The sequence below is a fragment of the Electrophorus electricus genome, chromosome 18 (assembly GCF_041902795.1).
Source record: "Electrophorus electricus isolate QZ-2024a chromosome 18, ASM4190279v1, whole genome shotgun sequence".
Taxonomy (NCBI): Eukaryota; Metazoa; Chordata; class Actinopteri; order Gymnotiformes; family Gymnotidae; genus Electrophorus; species Electrophorus electricus.
The window spans coordinates 9,996,662-10,010,000 of NC_137514.1; the positions used below are offsets into that span (position 1 = coordinate 9,996,662).

The following is a 13,339-nucleotide window of genomic DNA, read 5'->3' on the forward strand; positions in this document are numbered from 1 at the left end:
AAAAAGGGTCCGAGAACGACTCACCGAATTGCACCACTTTCCTTGGTTCCCCGGCTGGCCTTTTACCCTGACCACACCTAGTTGCATGGGCTCCACCAGAGTTTCCGCTTGCCCCACCACTGGTGCAGTCTCTTGCTGTTGTCACGCCCGTGGGAATTGCCCTGTGGGTGTCGCTCCTGTAGGAGACGGTCATAAGTGATAACCAGATGGACCACGTCATTCAGTGAGGTAGGCTCCTGTTTACATGCCAGTTCCACCTGTAGATCCGCCCTTAGTCCATTGATGAACACGTCTACCAAGGCGGACTCATTCCAACAAGCTCCCGCAGCTAGCGTCCGGAATTCCATGGCGTAATCTGCTGCGGTTCAGATTCCTTGCCTCAGGTGTAGCAAGGAGTGCCCACAAAGACTCCCCTGATGTGAATGAATAAAACCAGTATAATTGTTCATAAGCAGGGAAGCATTGGTAATGAGAGCGGCCCCCCAGGTAGGGCTTTCCCCATGAGCCGAGAGATTACAAAAGCGACCTTGGCGTGGTCAGACAGTCAGGGTTGATATCCAAAAAAAAGCTCATACTGTACAACAAAGCCCCCAAATCCTTCTGGGTCTCCGCCATACATCTCGGAGGTAGCAATGAGGCATTTTACCCTCTCCGGTACAGGTGGGGTAACAGGAGGAGTTGCTCGTTGCTCCGGACCTATAGCCAGGCAATTAACAACCTGCCCAAGGTTCAGGACAAGCGAGCATATCTCCCCATCTCCTGCTTCTGCTGCTCCATTTTTACCATCTGGGCAGCCAGCAGTTGAGCCCAGTCAGGGCTACTCCACTTGCTTCCAGGTGGCTGCACATTCTGTGACATTTGCAGCACAGAACAAAGTGCTCTTTATTATCCATTGGTATTTAGTGATGGAAACACTAAACAAAACTCAAACAGCCGTTCTCTATGAGCGAGTGCAGTTATCAGACGAGACAGGCGTCTTGGGTCAGCTAATGTGCAGCCCCATTTCTTGGGATCTGTGGGTTTAAATAAGCAGATCATGATTAACGAACAGGTGAATTAGATTAGTACTCCGGCGATTGTGAGTAGGGCAGGTAAGGGGTGTGATCCCTAGAAGGAGTGGGCGTGTCCCTCCTGCTAGCCAGCTGACCAACCGTGACACATGCAGTGCATCATGCAAACATCTCCTTGCAAAACTAGTTGTAAAATGCAGCAATTAAAACAAATCAACTTTTTACATTCTATAAATATTATGTTACATTATAGACAACAAAGGTCCATGTTAATTTGTAAGTTGATGTATAAATCAAGATAATTACATATAGCACAGATATTTCAACTTATTTTAACCCAGTAATTTATAGCAACAGTTGTTTATGACTCTCTGTGTTACACTTACAGCTGTTATTGTGAACAACACAGTTTTATGCATATGAAATATGAATTGTGTACATATTTGTTTGTGTAAATGTATGTAGTATATGTAGTAGAAGATTTATTACTGGGTTTTTAAAAAGGCTTAAATCGAATGTACTTTCCTAATTTTTTTACTTCATGCACATGATCCCATAATGAAGCAGCAATGTATTGCAGATCTGTGAACACTCCGAGTTACAGTCTAGTGGTGAGGGATTGATTCAGGCCAGCATTTTGTACCACAGAATCACTGTCTCCTGTCTAGCTTGACTGGCCTCATGAAACATGTGCTCACATACTCTCGGAGTTTATAAGGTGCCTTAAATGGTAAGGATGATGTAAAAGGGATTTAAGCATTTGTTTCTCCCGGACAGTTGTGCTCAGGAGCGTACCCGTGTATGGCAGCATACGGCCATGTGTATCAGACTTATTATTATTTATGAGGATTCGAGGTAGATGGTATCTTTTTGTCTGAGTGTGCGGTCTATTATTAGGGCACAGAGGTGCGCAGACTTGTGTGGAGAGAAGTGGTGTCCTAGTTTCACAAGTTAAATGCATCAATAAGGATGTTTGGTTATTATAAATGCTTACATTTTTCCAGACCTTCTCTTGTTAACAAGAGTTTTCTTGAAAGGTTTTTTGATACTGGATAACTAGTTTTCTTTTCAGTTCAATTTGTATATGCCCTAACATCAAGTGTGTGTGTGTGTGTGTGTGTGTGTGTGTGTGTGTGTGTGTGTGTGTGTGTGTGTGTGTGTGTGTGTTGTCTGTTCTTTCAGACACAGATAGACAGACAGACAGACTATTATGTTGATAGCCAGCAGTGTAAGTCAGTATTACTTTGCAACTACACAATAACCCAATAGCAAGTACACATTTAAGGCTAGACTAACTAGATTATTAGTAACCATGGCTCTAAAACAAGGAAAATCCGATCCGACAACGCGTTTTATCTTCCAGCGAGTAGTGTAATAGACATACTCAAGAGTGCGAGCGCGCGCGCACGAGAGAGAGAGAGAGAGAGAGAGAGAGAGAGAGAGAGAGAGAGAGAGAGAGAGAGAGAGAGAGAGAGAGAGAGAGAGAGAGAGAGAGAGAGAGCGAGAGAGAGAGCGAGAGAGCGAGCGAGAGCAAATCTCCACTGCGCGGGAGAAACTATTCTTGGTAAAGAATTCTAAATGGATGGGATGAAGCCAGCCATGGAGTCGTCGGCCGAAGAGAATCAAGATGAAAGGGAAGAAAGCAAAGGTACAGCACGACTTTTTAAAACTGCAGCTGGGTTCCAGTCTCTGTCTTTGCTGGTCACAGAGGGGTTTCGCGTACTGTTTCGATTCTCGCCTCACAAAAACCTTTCACTGCGACTCAGTGCATTGCCGATTGAGGATTCGACGTTCCTCTGTGTATTAATATATGTATGGCCAAAATGCCACTGCATTGCCGTTTAGTTAAACGAAAAATTGTATTAAAACGCTCCTTCATTTGGTATGATTTTTTTCTTCATCCTTGAAATAGCGTGTCCACGCTGCAATAGTTGATTTTAATGTCAAAATGGTGCACACAGAGACTCTTGCTGATTTTATCAAGGTTGTAATATTTGGTACAATTTAATCGTTTCGACGTGAGCTACATTAATCAGATGGATCCGTGTTAAGAGATGTTTTGAGCGTTTGTGTCGCGTGGTCGATGGCATTGTTGTCATTGAAGCGTAGGCTGTAGTGTCGCATTTTCCTGGAGGTGTGTACATTGTTGAATCTTTTTTGTTGTTGTTGGAAGCAACTGATAAATGCTCTTGCTGTCATCTTTCCATTGTCGGGAAGGCTCCGGCTGGATTCGGTGTGAATACGTGCGTAGGCTATTCGATGTTTCTCTTTCATAAAATATTAGTAATAACAATGACCAAATGAATCGCTATGAATATTTTGGCGTCAAGTTGTGGATATTGTCGTTGGATGAAATGTAGTTTAATTGTTATGCAAAGAATAAATGATCAATCATAATAAATTGAATACACAAAATATCAAGACTGGTACTTAGTATGACATCCAGAATTTCGAAATCTAATAAAATGAAATATGCTCTTCTTTATGCGCGCGCGTGTGTGTGTGTGTGTGTGTGTGTGTGTGTGTGTGTGTGTGTGTGTGTGCGCGCGCGCGCGCGCGTGCGTGTCTGTGTTTGTGTGAGGGTGCGTAGGAGGAGGCTTTGTGGGCGTGGGTGTAAATTAAATGCATTTGGGATTGACAATATTTATGAGTTCAAGTCAGATCGGGATTAAATTGAATTAAAGTTATTATTATTATGAGACATTTCTTCAGACGATGTGCTGCAAGCCTTCACAACCACATATTCTCAAGAGGACAGGCATATCTCCGCCCCCTCGTAACTCCAGTCTCTGTTAATTCCACTTTGCAGTTTGGTTAAGAATGTAATATTCTAGTTTAAGATACTCATTCAAAGCATTTGTGCAGAAAAACAGATATGAGACATCCACCGTGAACAATTCTGCTGGGCATAGCATATGGACAGATGAACAGAGTGGCCTACCCCCAATCCTGAAAGAATTATGTCAGTGTAGAAAATAATCTCACTGAGGCATCTGAGTTGTCCTTACTTCATCCATTAAAAAATACAACATTCTCAAAGTTTATGGACATTTTAAAAATATTTCAGTGAACTCAAACAGTGAGGTTTTACTTTATCGTAAAGTAGCTTCACCAGTCAGCTAATGGGTAATGTGAAAAGCAATGATTCCTTGACTCTGGTGTTTTCTTAAGACGTTACTCTTTCTGTCTTATGAATATTAGATGGCTCCTGCTATGCGGCAAATTATACCTGCATGGTAATATTGTAATAATCTTTAAGAGAAAGCCAACGGGTTTTGTAAGTGGTTGTAGTTAGCTAATGGAGAAAAGAATAGTTTCTGCATACAGATTTGGTGTATTTACAAATGCAGGGTCCACTTGCAGTAAACAAGTGTTTAGGATGTTGTTTAGGATGAACTGTGCCATGTTCTTACTTATTTTGTTTACTCAGGTCAACAATTATTTGAATCAGGCATTTAGGCTAATCTGGGATCAGACTTGACGCTATCACGATTTAGATGAGAATCTTGAAAAGAATTTGGATGGATTATCAGATCGGCTGTCAGTTGAGCAATGCAATCAGGACACAACAGTTTTGCATGATTGATGATATATTCTGAGGTTGGTAAATCAGTCATCTTAAAATGGATGACAGTTCTGCAGGAAATGCATAATCACAGTTTTAGGATTGCTTGTCAATCTGACATGCCTTCCCATTGGACTGCCCTCATACATTTGTATACATAGAAGATATAATATTTTACCACCTACAGCATTCGCGGTGAGGTCACATCACATTTAAGAAGATCGCTTACTAACTGTTAGCCTTGTGTGGGTGCGTGGACACATATGAGTGGCTCATGATCACACCCAGTCAGCCTATGGTGTGGGAGCGTGAGGATGAGAAAGTGGGAATGGCTTGCTCATGTTGGTCTTTCTTTCTCTCTCTCTGTCTCTCTCCCTCTTAACTGCATCCCTCTCCACCACCACTTCTCGACTCCTTCGCTTTGTATTGTTGATATTATTGAAAAAGGTGTTGTTTCTTGTCTTCAGGGGAAGCCTTAAGTTATCCCACCTTTGTTCCCTTCCCTCCCCCCCCCTTCCTCCCCTCCTCAGGGGGAAAGAGGTGTGGGAGGGGGCGGGAAGTGGGACACGGCCTCCCTTCCCTTACGTAACTCCCATTCAGTCATTCACGGCCACCTCTGTGCTCGAGTAGGTCCTGAGATGAGAGGGATTACATCATCGCTGTGACGGAGGGGAGGTAGAGTGAGGGAGGTGATGGTGCAGGAGGGCGGGAGCATTGCCCTGTAAAATACTCCATGCCTGTTTCCTCTCTGCTGTGATCAAGCGAGCCTGGTAGGATGGAGTGGAGGAGTAGTGAAAAGACACTGCGGAGCAGGAGGAGGGGAGCGACGGAGGGACAGAGCAGGAGCAGTAGCTGGGTAAATTCTGGAAGGTTCCTGACTCCAGAGGAGCCTGACTCGGTGGCCATATCCAAACCATGACTTTAGTTGTCCATAGGCTGCTCATTTGAGGTCTCAGAAAGGAAGCCTGTTGTGTGAAGTGACTTGTACTCAGTCCAGATGGGCATGTATTGAGCTGACAGAGCTCAGTGCTTCCAGTTACAGTTCAGTTGTAGGTGATTTGATCCAAGTGTAATTCGCTTTACAAGGAACGATTCAATTTGATTTTGGAAATAACGCTTATAGTCAATCTAAAAAATCTATGAAAAAGGTTACTGTAGCGCTGTGGGGAGAAACATTTTTAATAAATGCAGAAAACAAAATCTTATTAAAAAGAATGTGACATTGGCTCGCTGCATCAGGAGTCCTCAGGCAGTGACAAGAGGTGCTGCACTGTCATCTGGCTGCCATTCAACACAGCCGTTCTCCTGATTTATTTTTGCCCTGCTCGTATTTTCATGGGTTTCCTACACTGATCAACAAAAAGGAGAACATCTGTGTTGGCAGTCACGTGTTCTCCAGGACACACTCACACAGGTCCGCCCCGTATTAAGCTTTGGTGTGGTGAGCATTGATTTATTACTTAGAATTAGAGGGAAACCATTTTGAGAATTCGTAGTCGATGTAGTTTTATGAAAAGAATCAGAATCAGAATCAGGCTTAACTGGCCAAGTATGCTCTCGCATAGCGTTCTTAAAAGAATCCTGTTGGCATTAGCGGTCCTAAATGCATGGGCCTCTTTTAGCATAAAGTTAGCTTTTGTGTCCTGAACCATTTTTGTAGTGTATTGCAATCTGAAGAACCAGTATATTGTCACCATGGCAGTGGTGGCAATTATATGGAAATCCCAAGGTCTGATGGATGAATGCACCTTGAAGACGTGATCTCAAACAAAATTCAGTAATCCAAGTGAGGGTGATTTCTTCCTATGGCCTAAATGAAGTTGAACAAAAACTTAAAAAACCCTTCACTGTTCATTCTTGTTCATGTTCATTCTGACGAAGTTGCAGATGTGATAGCCTATTGTTCATGCTTCTTTTCTCCTCTCACTTCAGTACGACACACTAGGCATCCATTTATCGCTTTGTTCTTTTGAGATGCTTCTCATGTGCTGGCCTATTTGTCCTTCTCTCAGACTGAACTGCACTGGATAACGTGTGCTTTCCTCAGCAGTGTGCTCTTGTTTTTTCTGCCCTTTTTTTGAGCTCTCTGAGGTCCTCTGTGTGAAGGTGTGTAGGATTCAGGAGCATGCGAGTTATCACTCACTCAGAGAAAGACAGGGAAGAAGAGAATGAGAGGGAGAACAAGAGATAGACAGAGAGAGAGAGAGAGAGAGAGAGAGACCAACAGAGCAAGGGAGAGAGAGAGAGAGATAGATAGAGAGAGAGAGAGAGAGAGAGAGAGAGAGAGAGAGAGAGAGAGACCAACAGAGAAGAAGAAACACAGACCAACAGAGAGGGAGGCTTCTAGCTCCTCAAATTTGGAACAGCTCGCTCAGGGCACACTGACAGCCTCCATCTGCCACTGTAAACTCATGAGTGTGTTTAGAAGTGTGTGTGTGTGTGTGTGTGTGTGTGAGTGTGTGTGTGTGTGTGTGTGTGTGTGTGTGTGTGTGTGTGTGTGTGTGTGTGTGTGTGTGTGTGTGTGTATGTGTGTGTGTGTGAGTGTGTGTGTGTGTGTTTGAGTGTGTGTGTGTGTGTGTGTGAGTGTGAGTGTGTGTGTGTGTGTGTGTGTGTGTGTGTGTGTGTGAGTGTGTGTGTGTGTGTGTGTGTGTGTGTGTGTGTGTGTGTGTGTGTGTGTGTGTGTTTGAGTGTGTGTGTGTGTGTGTGTGTGTTGGTATGTGTACGAGTGTGTTGGTATGAATAGGACTAGCAGGCAGGTTGGCACAGCATGCCCAGTTCCTGTATGATGCCCATCACCTCCCTACTCCTGGATCTTGTCCATCGTGCTCACTGATGCACAATCTGCCATTCTCACTTCTCTGTTGCTTCTCAGCGCCTCTTCATCAAAGAGAGAGAAAGAGACGCTGCCCCGCGCTGCCTGTGTCATCAGAGCGAAACCTGTCGCTTTCCTTTCAGCCCCATGGACGCACGTGCCACACCCACTCTACTGCAGAAACAACGGCAACATCTCTGCACCTTCTCGCCTTCCCTGTGATTCGTCTCACTCCTGTGTCTTAAACAGCTCGTAAAACGAAGACACGTGCCGCTCAGCCCATCCTGTGGGTGATGAAAGTTAAAATTGTTATAGTCTGACCTCGCGCAGAGTTCCACTCTGGCATACGCCGCCCGTGCGATCACACCTCGCGCTTGTGGAGGAGACACAGAACCGAGCGCAGATCGGTCCGGGCTAAAAATGGCAGCCGCCTCCCCGTCGCAGCTGAACAGGCGTTCTGTGCAAAGCTTCAGTAGGCCCGCGTTCGCTCGAGCTTGGTGCCGGACAAACCGCAAGATGCTTCGGGCTCAAGCACCGACGAAAGGACATTTGCCTTGCATAATAACGTACCTAGCTTTAGCTTTATCGACCTAGGTGCAACCCTGCCGCCGTTATTTCTAATCTCCTTTACACATGCATAACTATGCAACCGCAGCAACGTCCACATGTTTAACCAAGCATAGCACGTTAAATACCTTCTCAGACTAAAAGATGCTTCTCGTTTTGTCTTTTCGCTTTAAATGAAGATAGAGGCAGAAAGGCAGAATCGAACAGCATAGTCTAAACGATTAAAGTTCGTAGAATTCGTACGTTTACTTAGTATTAAATCAGTCCAAGCTTTAATTTGTCGTCTTTGCTACAGTGTTTTGCAACAGAATAGCTTTTAAACACATAATAGGAAAATGAAAGAAAATATTTTGAAGAAAAATAAGATGGTGCCATTTTAGGGCATAATAAAAGTGGCTGGCATTGGATTCTCTTACATATTGTGAAGGCTTGTCTTCTTGCCATGACTCACAGCAGCAGCGGTCTGAAGAGGCTTCATCTTGAAGCAGATCTTTGTGTAATGCCTTGTTGCTACTGAACCATTTGGGTTGTTAAGGCTCAATCACTGTTGTGCTGCCAGATGTAGATATGGATGCAAAAGGGGAAAAAAGGCTGGATAAATTGATTTATATGTTTCTCCCTGCAGGACTGTTTTGCAAAGTGTTTAGGAGGTGTGGCATATATGTTGCATAGTCATTTTTTAAAAGTAAGGAGACAGACAGACAGAGAGAGAGCGAGAGAGAGAGAGAGAGAGAGAGAGAGTGTGTGTGTGTGTGTGTGTGTGTGTGTGTGTGTGTGTGTGTGTGTGTGTGTGTGTGTGTGTGTGTGTGTGCGTGCAAGGGTGAAGGTCAGAAGAAAGAGACCTGGCCTGCACAGTTGCTTGAGTTTGGCTGCATTTATGGATCTAGACAGAATGGAAGATAAAGAGCTAAGGGCTACACACACACACACACACACACACACACACACACAAAGTACCAGAGCTCAAAGCCACCAAATCGGTCATTGATTTGTATGGCATGATGATGCTGAGAAGGAGGCAACTAAATGCTCTTCACTTAATTATAGCCACTAAGTCCCACTAAACACACTCTGTCTTTTAGCAGGCCTGCCTCACTGCAAGATGATCTGAGGCCAGCCTCTTCTTGCCAGTTACTGACCTCTGCCATTCATAAACAAACTGCATGCCTGTTCTCAGCTCATTGGAAAAACCTATCAACAAAACTATTCCCACAAGGCAGAGATATAATGTATTCTGAATACGTTACTGCCTTGCTCCCTCTGTCTGCTCTGTCATGGGCCAGTTCCGGGAGTATATAGATTTCATTGAACTTTTCCATTGAAATTTCTGGATGCATCCCTCCAAAGTTGCACTGTTCCTACTGGCTGTTCAGCCATGCATGGACTTAATACCTGGCTTTATGTGAGATCACATTTGGCACTGCCTGGGGATTATGGGTAACCAACATGGGCAACCTTTTTTATACAGTCTGCACAGCAGTAACTGAGCATGACTGAAATTTACCACTGCTTATCAAGTTATATTGCTGTCATGAATGGCAGTAGCTGTTTGTAGCTGCATTGCCTCTCATCTTTCAGATTTGTTCTCAGATAGTTGCAGGCTGAATTCATATTTGATATAAGACCCCTGGCCTAGAACATTATTTCCAGTAAAAACATTAATAGTGAAAACATAATGATATGGTCACTATTAAGATACTAGTCGGTATCATTTTAGTAGGTTCAGATGTCATCAATATCAAGTCTGCTGGTTCCTAATAGTATGGTCAGTTCTCATGAGTCACACAAGGCACAGTTCGAATGAGTTTGAGATCAGTTTAGAATATTTAAGAATATGCCCTAATGTGACTGATCTGAGATCAGTCTCTTGCTTTTTCTGTAGTTAATGGTGCACTGTACATAGAGGGCATTCATGGAAAATCACAGATCCACAAGCCATAAGGAAAAAAATTAGATGGCTCCATTCCAGCAGCTTGAGCAGATCGGTCGAGAAACAGCCGTAATCGACAGAGTGTCAGTGGTTTTTTTGCTTGAGAGCAATTTAATCCCTAAAGGAAAATTGCCCTATAAATTAATATTCATGACTCCTAAAAACGAATGGCCTTTGGAAGAAATATGGACGGTGCCCCTTTATATAGTCACAGACTTGAATAAAGATTTTTATGCAGCATTGTCAGCCATATAAAGGAGAGCTGACTAATTAGCATTAGAGTACATTGGTGATATTAGTACACAGTCAGTACATTAGTTACATTAGTACTAATGTCAGTACATTAGTGCATAACCAAAATGAAAACCTTACAGGTCAGATTTGCTGGTTGGAAATTAAGCATAATTTCAGATTAGCAACTTCAGGGAGCAATCCCTTATACCACTTTAGCACAGGGACAGACTTAATCTGGTTTTAACCTCATAAAGTTTTAGGTGGTAGATCACTAATTCGAACCTTTCTGGGTGGTACTGGCTCATGAATAAAACCCAGCAGTAAGTCACCTGGCTCTGTGTAACTGTATGTAGTGAAGGAGACAGCTAGTGGGAGGTAGTGACCCTGCTCACTGTGTGGGGTGACTGACTGTCTGAAATGGAAAGGGCATCGTGACAGAGCAGCAGCACCAGGAGACACTGGCTTATGAGGCCCTGACCCCTGATGATTTTTAAAAATAATTATTGTTAAAGTTCGGATACATTTTGTCTCACTCTCAGATTCTCTCTCTCTATCTCTTGGCTGTTTTCCACTCACTCACTCACTCACTCACACATACACACACACACACACACACACACACACCCCTGGGATAGCGTATGTGTGGGAAGTGTGTGGAAACTGTGGCAACGCAGAAACAGTCAGCTGTGGGTGCACTCAACTGGGTCGTGGGTAACATGCTTCCATGACAACCACTTTTCATGAGCCTCCAGGCCCAAAAATGCTTTTCTCTCTCCCTCTCTCTCTCTCCCTCTCTCTCTCCCTTTCTCTTCTGTGTTTTATCCCTTTGCTTTCCATCACTCTTTCATTTCACTAAACCTTGGCCCAAACTGTCTGGCACCGTCTCTACTGTATGGCTCTGAATAAAGACTCTGAGGGAACAGATTTCTCAGCTTTATGGAGAACTTTGCAAATAAACATCAGAACATGCTGGCCCCTTTTAAAAAGCTGCGAGAGGAGCACACTCAGCCTTGTATCTCACTGTGGGAGGAGGAAGTCTTTTGTATCATTTTCAAATTTTTTGTCAGGCCTCTGCAAAGAGTTTTTAAAATTCAAATTAGCATAAACCTCACCACATCACAGACCAGATCACATTGATAATTGTGATGAAGACAATGAAATCAAATGATTTGAAAGTGCATTTTAGTCTAGAACTTGGTTTAATCAGCTTCCATATCATGTTTCTAATGGTTTAATATTGAGATTACAGCAAAAAATTAGGTTTACACATCTCTGGACTGACTCTAGAAGTGACTCTGGGACTAAATAATAAATAAATTGTGGATTTTGAGTTTTTTGTGGAATTTTGATAGAATAACTAATTATTTTGGAAATTTTAAATTAGTGATTTTAGCTTATATATATTAGCATAATATTCAGAGTTGAATTTGCACCTTTGAATAACTTCTAAAATGCACCTTATCAGTCCGCCATAGGGACAGTGTTGCCTTCTTAACTGTGGCTTCTCGAGCAGCCTCTCTGGCGCCCCTCTGTGGCGTATGACAGCAACTGCATCTGAGCAAAGCGGGAACTGCCCCTGGAGGGATGAGGAAGGAGGACAGACATTCCGAATTATTACCCATCTAGGTCTGCTCTGCTCCTAAGCCATCTTCCTACCCTAGCCAGTGTAAACAGAGCTGGTCTCCAGCTAAGCACTAAGTCAGGTCTCCGCATGCAGGACTCAGAGGTCGGGGTGGAGATGAAGTTGATCTGTTCTCTTAACTGGGAACACAGTTCTCATCGGCCCCTTCCCTTTGAGGCCCAGTAAGGCTTGGAGCCTTGTTTTTTTACAAGCTCCTCCAATTTTATTTGCCATCATGCAGTTCCTGAATGTTCACGTGGCTTCAGTTTAGTGGTGGTGTTAATCGTAGCTACACAAGCAGGGGCAATAATATTTTAGGGTCTTGTGCATCGGCTGTATGAGTATGTGCCTTTAGTGTGGGCCATTTAGCAAAAGGCTTCCAATTTCCCAGCTCTCAGGCCTCAGGTGCATCAGTGCTGAGATGAACATCTGCCATCAGTTTACTTTGCACATGTTAGGAATAAGAGGCAGGAAAACTCAGAGCTGAGTAAGCATGCTCACTGAACCGTAGAGCCTTATTCATAACTCTCGTGATGGTCTGGGGTTGTAAAATTTCATGACTGAGAGGATAAATACCTGGAGGAATAAATACAAAAAAGAGAGAGAGGGAAAGAGAGAGAGAGAGGGAAAGACAGAGAGAGAGAGAGAGAGAGAGAGAGAGAGAGAGAGAGAGAGATGAGTCAGTTACTCTCTAAATTCTGCTCTAATGAATAGCCAATTGATTTCCTTTATATCTAAAAGCATGTCCTGCCTGGCTTCACCCTGTTCTTTCACTTTCATTGCAGGCAAACACAGATGGACACTGGCATTTTCACAGATGCCCATCTGGGGTTTTGTGGAGGACTAGATGACCACAGTTAGGGCTAAGAAAGGAACAGTTACCTATTACTTGGTTACAGAGGTGTTACTGAGGCTTCTTTACATACAACCCAAATTGTTATACCTGGTCAAACCCCATCTACCAAAATTGTGGTGTTAACCATTTTAAGAAAACAGCATTTATACTCTCAAATCAGTGCAATGAAACAGTTTCTCCATAGGGACATTTTCTCTCCCAAAAAGATTCGAGCTGTCTGAATAGAGCTTCCTGAGCCATCTCTAATCCTAAACCCTCTGTTAGCTCTCGGGCCACTGCTGGAGTTTGTTTTGTTGTGAACCAGCTAGTGCTTCTGCCAGCTCTCTGCTTGCTTCATGACTTCATTAGCATTAATGGGGTAGGTCCATTATGCAATGGTCCTTTATGCAACTATTCATCTGAGAGCTTTGGGTCTTTATCTCAGCATCTCATGGCCATCTCTGAGGCTTAAGGCTCTCCTTGTCTGAGTTTTTAATTGACCGCCTTTATCTTCTTGTTAAAGAAATTGGAGCTTCTTGTTTAAAGGCATTATACCTCTTATGGACCATGTCGGTGTCTACTCGATCCTCAGTAGAACATTCTACTGTGTTAGATGGCTTTGGTTCAGAATGGGTTCTTTGATGTTTTCCCACCTTAATGTTTGTTTGTTTGTTTGTGCGGTGTCTCAAGGTTCGAGAAAGGACTGTGAAGACTCTGCTGCCTCTAAGTGTGCGTATGTTCATTTTGATTGCACTGATGTTTCCT

At 43.5% G+C, this 13,339-nt stretch overlaps 1 protein-coding gene across 4 annotated transcripts in view; it reads left to right on the forward strand.

The window, feature by feature from the left end:
* The window catches only part of gpm6ba (glycoprotein M6Ba), a 34,635-nt gene that overhangs the window by 11,859 nt on the left and 9,437 nt on the right, over positions 1-13,339 (forward strand). For 2 of the 4 annotated variants that reach the window (XR_014118172.1, XM_035534663.2), the window contains exon 1: positions 2,501-2,658. The exons of 1 other annotated variant lie outside the window; for it this stretch is intronic. Coding sequence is in view for 2 of the 3 variants with exons in the window: in XM_035534663.2 (XP_035390556.1) it covers positions 2,589-2,658 (70 nt within the window). In the remaining variant the exon portion in view is untranslated. Of the gene's footprint in view, positions 1-2,500; positions 2,659-13,339 lie in introns of those variants that run through there. One more of the 4 variants, XM_035534665.2, reaches the window with a different exon arrangement.